The sequence below is a fragment of the Hemitrygon akajei genome, chromosome 31 (assembly GCF_048418815.1).
Source record: "Hemitrygon akajei chromosome 31, sHemAka1.3, whole genome shotgun sequence".
NCBI lineage: Eukaryota > Metazoa > Chordata > Chondrichthyes > Myliobatiformes > Dasyatidae > Hemitrygon > Hemitrygon akajei.
The window spans coordinates 19,848,099-19,862,069 of NC_133154.1; the positions used below are offsets into that span (position 1 = coordinate 19,848,099).

The following is a 13,971-nucleotide window of genomic DNA, read 5'->3' on the forward strand; positions in this document are numbered from 1 at the left end:
ATTTTTTGATAGGAACTACATTGATAATCAGGTCCCAGTGGGGCTCCGGTTGCATACCCAGACTCTACATAAACCATTTTGGAATGTTTCATGTAAAGCTGTTTCATGTAAACCCATGGGATTATTTAAGATCCTTAACTGTCTTTTAAAAATCCCTACAAAGTTTACCATTGATTATGCAGCCATTAACCAACAACTGAAATAAAATAGAAAATGCTGAAAACACACAACAGGTCTTCTATGAAGACAAACCATTAACGTTTCAGCTTAAAGACTCTCCATCAGAATTGAGCTTTTCAATGTTTGCTCCAAGGCCTTTAATGCGTCACCCATGAAGGATAAGAGCCCTTCTATATTCACCCCCCATGAAACACAACACAAAATAGGAAGCACAATACTTATCAAGCTTCCTTCAGCCACTATGTTAGCGCAGTTAAGCCACAACACCCTTGAGTAGAGTTGGATTCCTCCACGTTCCTAGATTCAGAAGACAATGTCTTTAATCTGTGCCCACTCCGGAACCTCAAGACAAATCAGATGCATTTGAACATTGTTCTTTGCCCATTTATTCAAGGTTATTAAGCAAAGGGGGTGGCAAGGTGGAGATACGTCTCTGCCAAAGGAGGTGTTATGTGCTCCTTCCCTCCAACTAGCCTGCAGATCACCCTTGGACAAGGTGTAGCACCTGCTTAGCAATCCCCCACCACCCCCGATCAAGGTCACATGAAGCCATGGGATCAGGTGGTGGAAGGTCGTATGAGGAGCTGGTGCATATCGCAACTCCTGGTTATGCGACCTCTGACGCCAGGGTGACAATTTCTGAAGAGTGTAATGGCTGGAGTCACCCACCTTGAAAAGACACTGCCCAGAAGTCAATGGCAAACCACTTCTGCAGAAAACTTTGCCAAGAACAATCATGGTCAAGGAAAGACCATGATCGCCCACATCATCTGACATAATACATAATGAACAAATGATAAAGCAAATAGCTACTCCAGCCATTTCCCTAAATGTGCATTACTTCACAGTTAGAAAAAAACCCATGGAGACAAACAAGGTGAAACCAACAAAATGGTTAGTTTATACTTTATTTCTATTACACATTGCATTATTTACAAGCATCATTGAACTAATAGGAAGAAACCATTTCCCTAAAATCCCAAGACTGAAAAATCCACATTCATCCCTTGTTGAATTCTAGCTCAAACTTTCTGTATTCTGAAATCAAGTTTTCTATTCTCAGTCCAATCCCCACTCCCAAATACTAATTGTTCACTGACAGACCAGTGTTGCTCCAAAAATGTTTTATATTACATCCAACCCTGCATTTCAACTGACTTCATACAGTGAAAACACCAAATCGGCCACATACACAATAATTACTTAACATCTCAATTGTATTTAAGGTGCTTCCACAATACATTTGGGTAGGACACTGAATTGAAGTTCAAGATATTGTATGAGTTACATTAAGAAATATCATGGGAGGCCTTGCAATTGTAAGTTGGAAATGTCCATACAACAGGCCGTTTAGCATTTCTCCATGTCGGTCTTGAAGGAGGGCCTTATCAAAGAACTGAGAGCAAGGGCTGAGATACCTGGGACCAGGCCAGCCGCCACCTTCAACATCTGAAGAAGCCTTTTGGCTATCACTGCTCTTCTTTCTGTGGACTGATAAAATAAATGTCACTCAGACCCAAGTGACATAAAGAAATATAAAATTATAAATTCCACAACTGTAAAACAGATTCTAGTGCTTCTCATGTACCACATGGCTGGTGTATTTGTTTGGCCCCAGTTCATGACATTTAACCCTTTTACCTTTGCTTCATCTCATCACATCATCTGCAAAGATTGTTACTCATTTTCATTTCATTTTAATTATCATCTGATAAAACAGTGATCTGTTCCAAAGATGAAAGTGGCAAACTCAGTTTGGAGTTCCATTTGTTTAAAATTTGAGTTCCTGCTAATCTCATCACCACCACCCTAGTGTAGGAAGGCAGCTCTACACAACCCTTGTTTTCCCTCTAATTCACATCTTTGCTCCTCCAAAAGGACCACAACCTTGTCATAAAGTTTGGAGGCTGGAACCCCTCTATAACCTAGAGAGCTATGTTGGCTGGAGTCAGGGCCTTCTGCTTTGGCTCTTGGTAGGGTCACCTATGCCAAACAGGTCAAAGGGTAGAGGACAGACTAACAGCATTCCATCAGTCCTCCAGGTTCAGGGGGTTCAGCTCAGGACTAACAACTGTGACTAGTCAAAAAAAACTGTTATCGGAAACAGCAATGAAGAATCCTTCCACATCTGTGATGATGGTATGGACAGAGATGGAAGACATTCATTGTTGCCTTAAATGATAGCGGCGTAACGAGTAGTTGTTCAGCAGCTGAAAAAACCTTCAGTCTTGAAATAAGACGATTAAAATACTCAGGTTTTGACAAAAGAGCCGGGTCTTAACATGAGAAAGTAAATACAACTTATTGGACCTTACAAACTTTTTCATTACTGGATGCAGACTTAAATTTCAGCTGTTAATTCCTGATACCTTTCAAGAGTAACTTTACATTGCATTAACGTCAACATTAGAACATCCTTTTATAATTATTCCCTTTCCAATTAAAATTTGAGAACAAAACTTTTGCGATCTCAGATAACACTTATTCCAGGGAGATTTTTTATGCAGCTTTCCCTAGTCCTGTTGAAGTGATTGTTCTCTTCTGGAGGTTATCTCTGCAGCAGTGCAACTGATGGCTGAGGCTCTCCCTGAAGAACCAGCTTGCCAGGACAGAGATGCACGTCCGTCCCACCAGAGATGGCAAAACATTTTGGGAAAGAGCTCGGTTTGCCATTGATCAAAATGAATACTCTCAAAATAGTGCCTCATTTTTCTCACACAGGCAGCAACTAAGAGGCACAATTTCGCTGCAGCTGTCAACACCCCCTCCACCCCACAAAATTTTCCTTTCCCATCTAAAACTGAACACTACACTTCCATACAGACCTCCCAACTAGAGCCATCAGACCCATTGAATGGATAAAAATCAAATAAAACAGATAGTGACAGATGATTCTCCCAAAGGAGAAATCATACCATGCATATAACATCTTACCATGAGTCACCGTCATTATTCATACCTCAAGTTCAACAGGTATCAGGGGGCTCAAGTAGGAATCTGCCAGTTGCTTCAGTGTATACATGTCCACTGACTGGTGTTTAACAGATTTGTCTAAAACAAACAGAAAAATGTCTGAATTGCAAGCCAATGAACATTTGCCCTTATCGATTTAGAGATTTAACTTGTGATAGACTGTGGAGCTCCCAACACAACCTTACAGATGCCATAATTCTACTTCAATACAACATAGAACACTACAGCCCAAGAACAGGCGCTTCAGCCCACAATGTTGTGTCAAACCAATTAAATTAGTAATCAAATGGCCCACTAATCCCTTCTATCAACACAGTCCATATTCTTCAATTTCCCTCACATTTATGCACCTATCCAAATGTCTCTTAAAAGTCCCTAATATATCTGCCTCTACCACCAGTGCAGGCAGCGCATTCCAGACACCCACCTCTCTGTGTAAAAAAAAAATCTTCTCCCTCACGTCTCCTTTACTTACTCCTATCACCTTAGATGCGTGCCCTCTGGTTTACACAATTCAACCCTGGGAAAAAGATAGCGTCTACTCTATCTAAGCCTCTCAAAATCTTATAAACTATCAGATCTCCCCTCAACCTCTGCCCTCCAGAATAAACAATCAAGTTTGTCCAACCTCTTGTTATAATACATGCCCTCTAAACCAGGTAGCATCCTGGTAAACCTCTTCTACACCCTCTCCAAAGCCTCAACACCTTTCTATTAATGGGGCAATCAGAATTGCATGCCAAATATGACATAACAAGAGTGTTATAAAGCTGCAACATAATTTCCTGACTTTTGAACTCAATGCCTCGACTAACAAAGGCAAGCATGCCTTGTTAATCACCCATCAACCTGGTAGCCCCTTTCAAGGAGCAATGAACTTGGACCCCAACCTCACTGCTCATCAACACTGTTAAGGGTCTTTCCCTTAACTTTGCACTGTCTCTTTATATTTGACCTACCAAGGTACAACACTTCAGATATGGTCAGGTTAAACTCCATCTGCCATCTTTCCACCCATATCTGCAACTGATCTACATCTCACTGTATTCTTTGCCAGTCTTCTACACTATCCACAACACCATCAATCTTCGTACCATTAGCATACTTATGAACCCACCTATCTACATTTTCATCCAGGTCTTTTCTAGACATTGCAGCAGCAGATGTCCCAGTACAGATTCCTGTGGAACACCATTAATCACAGACCTCTACCTAGAATAACTCCCTTCAATCACCACCCCCAACTTCTATGGGCAGGCCAGCTCTGAATCCAATTGGCCAATTCATCATGGATCCCATACATCCTCATCTTCCGGATGAGCCTCCCATGGGGGACCTTGTCAAATGCTTTACTAAAATCTAAGCAGACAATATCCACAGCTCCACCTTCATCAATCACCTCGTCAAAAAACTCAATCATGTTAGTGACTTGCTCTGTACAAAGCCATGCTGGCTCTGCCTAATTAGACCCTGATTTTTCAAATGGATAAATCCTATTCCTAGCAATTCTCTCCAGTAGCTTCCCTACCACTGACGTGAGACATATTGGCCTGAAGTTTCAGAATTATCCCTGGTTCCCTTCTTGAATTATGGAATAACATTAGCAACTCGCCAGTCCTCTAGGACCTTGCCTGTGGCCTGAGAGGACATGATATTAGTCAAGGTCCAGCAATCTCATCTCTTGCCTCTCTCAATAACCTGGGAGATATCCTATCAGGCCCTGGGAACTTGAGTTCTAAGAGACACAATGCTACCTCCTCTAGCTCGAAAAAGCCCTTTTCCTTGGTAAATACTGATGTAAAGTATGCACTAATGACCAAAGCCACATCCTTCACATCCAAGAAGTGTTCTCCCCTTTATCCTTGAGTGGTCCCATCCTCTTCCTAGTTACGCTCTTGCTCTTGATATATGCACAGAATGCCTTGGGATTCTCTATTTCCTACTTGCCAAGGACTTTTAATGGCTTTTCTAATTCCTTTCTTGAGTTCTTTTCTGGCTTCTTTATAAGCCTCAAAGGCAGTTTGATTCAGGTTTCCTACACTTTACATACTTTTCCTTTTTCTTCTTGACTAAATTCATCACCTCTCTCAACATCCAAGGTTCTCTAACTTTGTCATCCTTGTCCTCCCTACTGACCGGAACATACCTGTCCTATACTCTGTGTAGTTGGTCTTTCAAAACCCTCCACATGTCAGATGTGAACTTGCCCAAAAAACAGCTGTTCCCAATTAACTCTCCCTAGTTCCTATCCAATGCTTTCATAACTTGCCCTGCTCCAATTTAATAATCTCTCACAAGGTCATACTTATTCTCATTTATCGCTATCTTAAAACTTAAGGAGTTGTAGTCACTGTTACCTAACTGTACACCCACTGAAAGGTCAGTCACCTGACCAGGCTCATTACCCAACACCAGATTCAATACAGCTCTTCCTCTCGTTGGACTCTCTATATATATTGATTTAAGAAACCCTCCTGGATACACCTAACAAATTCTGCCCATGCAAAGCTCTTGTACTAAGGTCCCTGCTTATATTAGGGAAGTTGAAGTCTCCATGACAACAACACTATTGTTTTTACACCTTTCCTTAATCTACCTGCATATCTGTTCCTCAATGCCCCAGTGGCTATTGGGGTGGAGTCTGTAGTATAATCTCAGAGATTACACCCTTCCTATTTTTGAGTTTAACCTACAGACTCAGTGGACTAGCCTTTCATTCTGTCCTGAGTGCAGCTGTGATATTGTCTCTGATTAACACCCCCCCCCCCCCCTTTTAGCTCCATATCTTTTTTAAAACTTGGTAACTCTGGGACATTAAGGATCCATTCATGTCCCTCTTTCAAAACCAAGTCTCTGTAATGGTCACAACATAGGGAATGGATCACTACATGGAACTAAGCTTATCGCCTTAACCCATAATACTTCTAGTACTAAAATACATACACTTCAAAATATCGCTGCTTATCTATTTCCACTCCGCTCTGTAGAATCTGTCCTTCATCGTGGCGCTTCATCACTCCGTGCTTTCATTCATCTTCTCACCTAATCTAAATTTGATTTTAAGCCACTGATGGATTTCAAGATTAGATTTCAATTGATTACATTTTCAACTGAACTGCAACTGAGAAAACAGCACTATCCAAGGTTGAAAGGAAATTGAGAAATCAAGAGTCAAAAAAGTCCCTGTGGGCTGATTATGTAAAATTTGACTTGAGGGATGCAAGAGAAAAGGGCAAGTGAGGAATAGCACATTTTGAAAGTGGTTCAAAAGAATTAGCTGAACTTACCCCCAACTGCCAGAAAACAAACTTTTCCAAGAAAGAAGTTCACATCAACATAAGCCAATGATGACTTCACAGTTTCTACACTGAAATTAAAAACAAAGCTTAATATAATTCTTTACAGTGTACTGTTTACAGGTGCAGAACGACATCAAGATTCCACTCCCCAACCCCAATGTTGATTTATTCTCCTTTTTAATCGCAAAGGCCGGAAATGACCAACAGTTGTTTGATGTGGCAAGTCCCCATGACAACACTAACACTTTGGCCAAATACTTAATTCAAATATTTGTACAGATCTGCTGCCCTATTGTTGGCAATTGCACTGTGGGAATCACAAATGAAAATTTGCTCTTGCTCTCAACTTGCATAATCCAGTAGGGTAAAACCCAGTGTAATGCCTTGGTTAAGACTTTTACTGTGAAAGCTGTAGGGTATTTCATTTAATAGCTTTCTGTAGAATCAGTGTGTTCTGCTGCTAGTGTTTGGGTTTCAGGTAAAGATAAGGGGCTGTAATATTCAATTTAGGAATGTTGAGTCAAAATGGTGGATTTGGGTGAAGGTTCTAGAGAAAGCCGGGCAGAGAGGGTTTTGTGATAGACACTAGTGGGGGTTGTGGTCTTTTAGTGGGAGATGAAGAGAAAAGAAGATCGGGAGAGACGGCTGTAGGATTTGATTCAACTGGAATGCGGATTCGATGGAGTCGAAGATGGGAGGTTCTACCAGTGATTGGTGCTGAGGAGTCAGCGCCATAAGGAACACATCCAGATTTTGGAAGATATGAGCTCAAACCTTACGCACATTTAGACACAATTATAATGGGACCTTTATCTTTTTCTTCTTTTAATAACTGTTTGATTAAGGTGACACAAGTAAATACACCTTCTTTATAACTGTATGTCAGTTACGATCTGTTATTTCTTACCAATAGATAATTGTACGTGGACAGTATTTACACAGTATTCGCTCAGATTGGAGTTCAGGTGGTCAAAACTTTCCAACGTTCCAGCTTGGTGGGACCCAAGTTATACCAACCCTAGACATACAAAGTTTGAGAAAGGTAGTTTTCTCACTGCTGAGTCTAGTAGCTGTTAGCAGAGTGGCTGATAAGCCAAGTTTCTATAGAAGCCCAGTAAAGGAGGGTGGAAGGAGGGGCAAGGGGGTTTAATTGTGTGGGCTTGTCTGGGATTGATTCACTGAATATTGTGTAATTGCAGTAAGAATTGATTAAACGGCCTGAGTTTAAACTAGTGTCAGGGAAAGTGATTAAGGTACTTGATCATGGACGCCGCTGGGATTAAGCTTTGTTGTGATTCAAAGTGATTGCCCACAACTAATGCTTGTGTTCTGAGCGGGGCGGATATCCACAGCCCAGATGAATTGCTGATTTAAGTTCAGTTCCGGTACTAGGGAAAGTTACATTCATCGAACAGCAGTTTGACCAAAATGACAGGCAAAGATGTCTTTTTAGTTCAGACTAGCAGTGACGTGACTGGAGTGCTGCTGCCTGGTACGATTGGGCACCTGCAGAGGCGGGGCCATGAGCCATCTATACTTGGGGGGGGGGGGGGGGGGGGAGAGAAGAGATTGTATCTGAGGGTGGCGAATTAGAAGCCTCAGGGCAAAGACAAGTTGCTATAGTTTCTGCAAAGTGAGGGGAAGGAGTTGTCTGATGTGGAAGGTCTACTAGGTCCCTCAGCAAGTGCTGAAAAGTCCGAGTTGGTTTCGGCAATTACCACTGGCGGAGTCAGAATTACTGTGGGTTGAGAATGCTCTCGGGAGTGAAGCCCACCCCCAAGGAGGAGGAGGAATATGAGACTTGGGCAGAGCAGACATCTCAGTTACTGGATGGGTGGCAGTGCTCAGATAATATGAAAAGACAGCAACTGGTAGAGAGTCTAAAAAGTCCAGCTGCTGAGGGGAGCTCCTTAAACAGAACCCATTTGCCACGCCTGCAAGCTACATCCAAGTGTTCTTTAGTATTTGACGCATTTGTCATCGATGCCACTTAGTGCCCTAGAGATTTGGGGACTCAGTACTGATGATTTCGCATATGATAGTTACCCTTCTTTGAAGCTGGAGTTTTCAGAAGTAGGTGTTGGAGTAGCTGAGGGCCTTGATACATTAGTGAAAAGGGTAAAGCTTCCATTATTGTGGGAACAAATACTTCCCTTGTGAGAAGGCTTGTGGGAACCAGCAAGGAGAGAAATGGAGAGAATTTCTTGAAAACCTTGTCAATTTCTTGAAAACCAAGTGCTCAGGAGGAGTTTTTGAGAAGGTGCGTTCCTCCAAGTTTTGATTAGGTGCAAGATGATGAGCACAAACGAGGAAATGTCTTGTACACCCAGCCCAAACCCATGGTGTTAATCTTGGGGAAGTAGCTAGAGTGACAGGAGACCCCAAATTCCCTAGACTGCTTGATGCCGAGGCCCTCCTGGTGGATGCTCTGGAGGATCACAAAGAAGAGTCACACTTACCTGCTGGAATGCTGGTGAGGCCTGAACTTCAGAAAATGTCAGCTGTACATGCAAACAGAACGACAGTGATTGTCAGGAACACCGCGGTGAGAGAGGTCACCGTCAGACGCGGGATGCCAATGGCACATCTTTTCCAATGAACATAATCTCTAGTTTTCAGGTGAGAAAACCAGGAGAGAGAATCTCCTGGACTGAGGAAGGTAACAGCAAAGTCGTTCAACCTTGGTGACTCCCTGGTACCTGAGAGATGGAAAAGGAGACTGACAAAAAAGATGTTAAAGTTCGAAGATGTCTTTTTCTACTGATGAATGATGTGGTTTGCTCCAAGAATACCCCTTTCAGAGAACGGTCTCAACAGTTAGCTCCTGTGGAGGTGGAAGATGATCAGCAGCATCTGCTGAAACTGAAGGGAAGTGGAATTATCACCGAGTCAAGGAATCCCTGTGCACAGTGGTGAGGAAGAAGAATGGGAAGGTATGAATGTATATTGACTATCGGACACTGAACTGACTATAGTCCCTGACCAATATACCATTCCACAGATCGCAGGTGCACTGGCATGCCTGAGTGGAGCAAAATGGTTCAGTGTGCTGGACCTAAGGAGTGGGTAATATCAGATACCCATGAGTGAAGTTGACAAGGAGAAGAAGACACTCATGTGTCCAGTTGGATTCTTTCAGTTTGAAAGAATGCTCCAATGTGTCATGGAGAAGAATGTTGGGGAGATGAACTTGCTTGAGGTACTGGTGTACTTGGATGATCTCATAGTGTTTGAAGAGCACGAGACAAAGTTACTGAAGACGCTAGACCGCCTGAGATCTGAAAGGTTAAAATTGTCACTGGACAAGTGCCAGTTCTGCAAGACATCAGTCAACTATGTCTGGTACATAGTCTCACAGGATGGAGTAGCTACAAATCTGTCCAAAATAGAGGCAATGAGCACATGGCCAAGGTCCAAGAAAGTGAGTGCTCTACACTCCTTCCTTGGATTCTGTGGGTACTACAGGAGATTCGTGAAGAACTACTCCATAGTAAGCCACCCTTTGAATCAGCTTCTGGGTGGGTACCCTCTCTTGGGGAAGAAGGGGAGGAGAAAGAAAGGACAAGGCAACATTTATTCTAGCCTTTCCGAGAAAGATGGGATGCAAGATATGAAGAGGCCTTCCTCCTGCTGAGTAAAGCACCTGTATTGGCCTTTGCAAGCCCCCAGCTGCCATATGTCCTGTACACCAACGCCAGTTGTGAGGGTCTAGGGGCGTGTTCTATATCAGGACCAGGGCAAAAGGTTGGGACCTGCTGCTTTCATCAGCCAGAGTCTGTCACCCTCCAAACGAAACAATCCTATGCACAAATTGGAGTTCCTGGCATTGAAATGGGCTGTGATGGATAAGTGAATATCTATTTGGTACCAAGTTCAAGGTGAGGACTGACAACCATCTACTGACTTATATCTTGACCTCAGTGAAGTTGGATGCCACAGGTCACCGATGGTTGGCAGCGTTGTCAGGTCATGAGTTCAGCTTGAAATATAGATCGAGGAGCTGGAAAACTGATGTGGATGCATTGTCCCAATGTTCACATGAGGTGCTGGAAATGGGCAGAGAGTGGGAGAGCACTCCTGACTCTGGTGTTAAGGGAATGTGCCAGTTATCCGCCACAGGGAAACCAGCGGCAAGGCTGTGGCAGGATAGAGCTGGGGATCATTTGGGAGCTTCGGGTTGGGCTATTCCACAAGGTTATTGCAACTTGACCACTCTGAACACAAGGCAGTTCCCTGCCTTGAGTCCAGCGAGACAACCCCTGCATAGGTGCCATTTGGGCATCTGTTGCTGAAGGGGAGATGGCCCAAGTTGAAAAGACAAAACATCCTACCCTACTGATGAGGGAATGGAGAAAACTGGAGCTGAGGAACCAGAGTCACATCTCCTCCAGGCAGGCCTTGGTATTCCCAGTTGGTTTTGCCTGAGAATCATTGAGGATTGTGCTGAAGTCACTTCATGATGATTCAGGTCATTTGGGGTTTGACAAGACTAGTGGATTGGTCCAAGATCGGTTCTATTAGCCCCGAATGAAGCCTGAGGTTTCAGAGTACAGTAAGTCGTGCATTCAAGGTATTCGGAGGAAGATACAGGGGTTGCTCCATTATCCAATTTACAGAGTGGGGCATCACTTGATTTAGTGTGTATGGACTTCCTCTCCATAGAGCCTGATACCCGCAACACGGCAAATGTCTTGGTCATTACTGATCACTATATCAGATATCCTCAAGCCTTCCCCACAAAGGATCAGAGGGCATCCATAGTCACCAAAGTATTATGGGGAAGTATTTTGTTCATTATGGCCTCCCAAGACAGATCCACTGATCAGGGAAGCGATTTTCAGAGTAGGCTCATACATGTTACTGAGCAAGTTGAGAAGTTGCGGACCACACCCTATCATCCTCAGGGTGATCCCCAGCCTGAAAGGCTCCATCAGATAATGCTAGACAGACTTGGACCTTTGGATATCAGCAAAAAGAGCAAGTGAGTCAGCATTTTGAGCATTTGGTCCACTGCTACAGCTGTACAATGAAGGAACTAGAGAATGAAGCTGCTGGACACTTGCCATACTGCTTGATGTTCAGGCATGAAGCGAGATTGCCAGTAGATCTCTGTTTTGGGACTGGTGGTGAAAACTTGCTACAGAAGACTTATCTTAAGTATGTGTCTGACATGAGGAAAGAACTGCAAATCTTATGCACTGGCTGCGGTCTCTGCTAACAAGCAAAATCAAGGAAACAAAAGGAGGTATGATCAAAAGCTTAGATTCTCTCAACTGCTGCTTGATAACAGAGTTTTAATAAAGAACTTGGGGCTACCAGGGAAGCGCAAGTTGGCTGACCTCTGGATGTCTACATCTTATGTAGTAGAGAGTCAGATGCCGAATGTGCTAGGTTTCAAAGTGAAGCCAGAGGATGGGAATGGTCCCGTCAGAATTCTCCACCGGAATCACCTTTTACCTCTACAGCAGGAGGTATGTGTTGACCCAGAGCCTAGTATGGACCCTACACCTAGCAGGAAAACTCTGCACAGGAGGAGGGGAAAAGACGATTAGTGGAAAGACCCAAAAAGGACCTACCTACTGCAAGCTGTGTGGCTTCTGAGGAGATGGGTGTGTGGTATACATTACCCCTAGATTCTCTCAACTGATGTCTGGTGACAGAGTTTTAATAAGGAACTTGGGGCTACCAGGGAAGCACAAGTTGGCTGACCGCAGAATGTCTGTGGCTTATATAGTGGAGAGCTAGATACCGAATGTGCAAATTCCCCAAGCATCGATAGAGATTCTTGAATCTCTCCCCAATGACTTCGAGAAAGTGGGGGGGGGGGGGGGGGGGACTAGTAGTGTACAGGCAGACACAATGCTAGACAGATTAGGGAAGCTGGGCACCAATGCAATTGGGGATGAAGCTGAGCTCAAGTCAGGTGACAGGGGGATCTGAGCTGTCAAAAGGCACAAGTAATGGACAGGGGAGGCATCCCCAAGCAGACAAGAAAGGTCCCAAGGAATAATGGAGGCTACATTAATGGAGGGTTTTGTGATGGACACTGGTGAGAGATGGATAAAGAAGATCAGGAGAGATAACCATAAGTTTTGATTCAACTGGAGTGCGGATTTGATGGAGTCCAAGATGGGAAGTTCTACTAGTGATCAGTGCTGAGGAGTCGGTGCCCTGAGTAAGGGACTTATACAGATTTTGGAAGATATAAGTTCAAACTTTGTGCTCATTTAGACTGGTTTAATTATAATGGCCTTTTTTTCTTTTTCTTTTAATAACTGTTTGATTAAGCTGACATTAGTAAATACACCTTTATAATTGTATTTGGTGTATGATCTGTTATTTCTTGCTGACGGATAATTGCATGTGGGCAGTATTTATGTAGTATTCGTTCAGATCGGGGTTCAGGTGGTCAAAACATAACGTTCCAGTTTGGTAAAACCCAAGACATACTGACCCTAGACTTGGAGTTCGAGAAAGGAGACTTCCTCACCGCTGAGTACAGTGGCTGTGAGCAGAGTGCTAACGAGCCAAGTTTCTATAGAAGGGGTGGGGGGAGGGTGTTTCCACCAAGACAAACATTCAAGCACATTGCAAATGACACAACTATATCACCTACACTCAGGTAATTCTAGCACCACAAAGAGAGACCCAGCCAGTCACCTTCTACCACCACTCTTCTCCGCCTCACGGAATTAGTCCTCACCCTTAACAATTTCTCCTTTAGCTCCCCCCACTTCCTCCAAACTAAAGGTGTAGCCATGGGCACCCACATGGGTCCTAGCTACGCCTGCCTTTTTGTTGGCCATGTGGAGCAATCTATGTTCCAAGCCTACACCGGTATCTGTCCTCCTCTTTTCTTGCGTTATATCGACGACTGCATCGGCGCTGCTTCCCGCACACATGCTGAGCTCGTTGACTTCATTAACTTCGCCTCCAACTTTCACCCCGCCCTCAAATTTACCTGGTCTATTTCTGACACCTCCCTCCCCTTTCTAGATCTTTCTGTTTCTATCTCTGGAGACACCCTATCCACCGACGTCTACTACAAACCTACTAACTCCCACAGCTACCTAGACTATTCCTCCTCCCACCCTGTCTCTTGCAAAAATGCTATCCCTTTCTCTCAATTCCTCTGCCGCATCTGCTCTCAGGACGAGGCCTTTCATTCTAGGACAAAGGAGATGTCTTCCTTTTTTAAAGAAAGGGGCTTCCCTTCGTCCACTATCAACTCTGCCCTCCATCGCATCTCCCGTATTTCAGGCACCTCTGCCCTCACCCCATCCCCCCGCCAGCCCACCAGGGATAGAGTCCCCCTGGTCCTCACCTATCACCTTACCAGCCTACAGATCCAACGCATAATCCTCTGAAACTTCCGCCACCTCCTACGTGATCCCACCACCAGCCACATCTTCCCCTCCCCCCCCACTCTCGGCTTTCCGCAGGGATCGCTCCCTACTCGACTCCCTTGTCCATTCATCCCCCCCCCATCCCTCCCCACCGACCTCCCTCCGGGCACTCA

General features: G+C 44.1%; 1 protein-coding gene across 1 annotated transcript in view; it reads right to left on the reverse strand.

The window, feature by feature from the left end:
- Positions 1 to 1,058: 1,058 nt before the first annotated feature.
- pane1 (proliferation associated nuclear element) overlaps positions 1,059 to 13,971 on the reverse strand; it is a 34,355-nt gene continuing 21,442 nt past the window's right edge. Inside the window, exons 4-6 of the mRNA XM_073034126.1 lie at positions 6,441 to 6,520; positions 3,140 to 3,231; positions 1,059 to 1,671 (exon numbers count right to left, since the gene is read on the reverse strand). Coding sequence (XP_072890227.1) covers positions 1,531 to 1,671; positions 3,140 to 3,231; positions 6,441 to 6,520 — 313 coding nt within the window. The 3' untranslated portion in view covers positions 1,059 to 1,530. The remainder of the gene's footprint in view (positions 1,672 to 3,139; positions 3,232 to 6,440; positions 6,521 to 13,971) is intronic.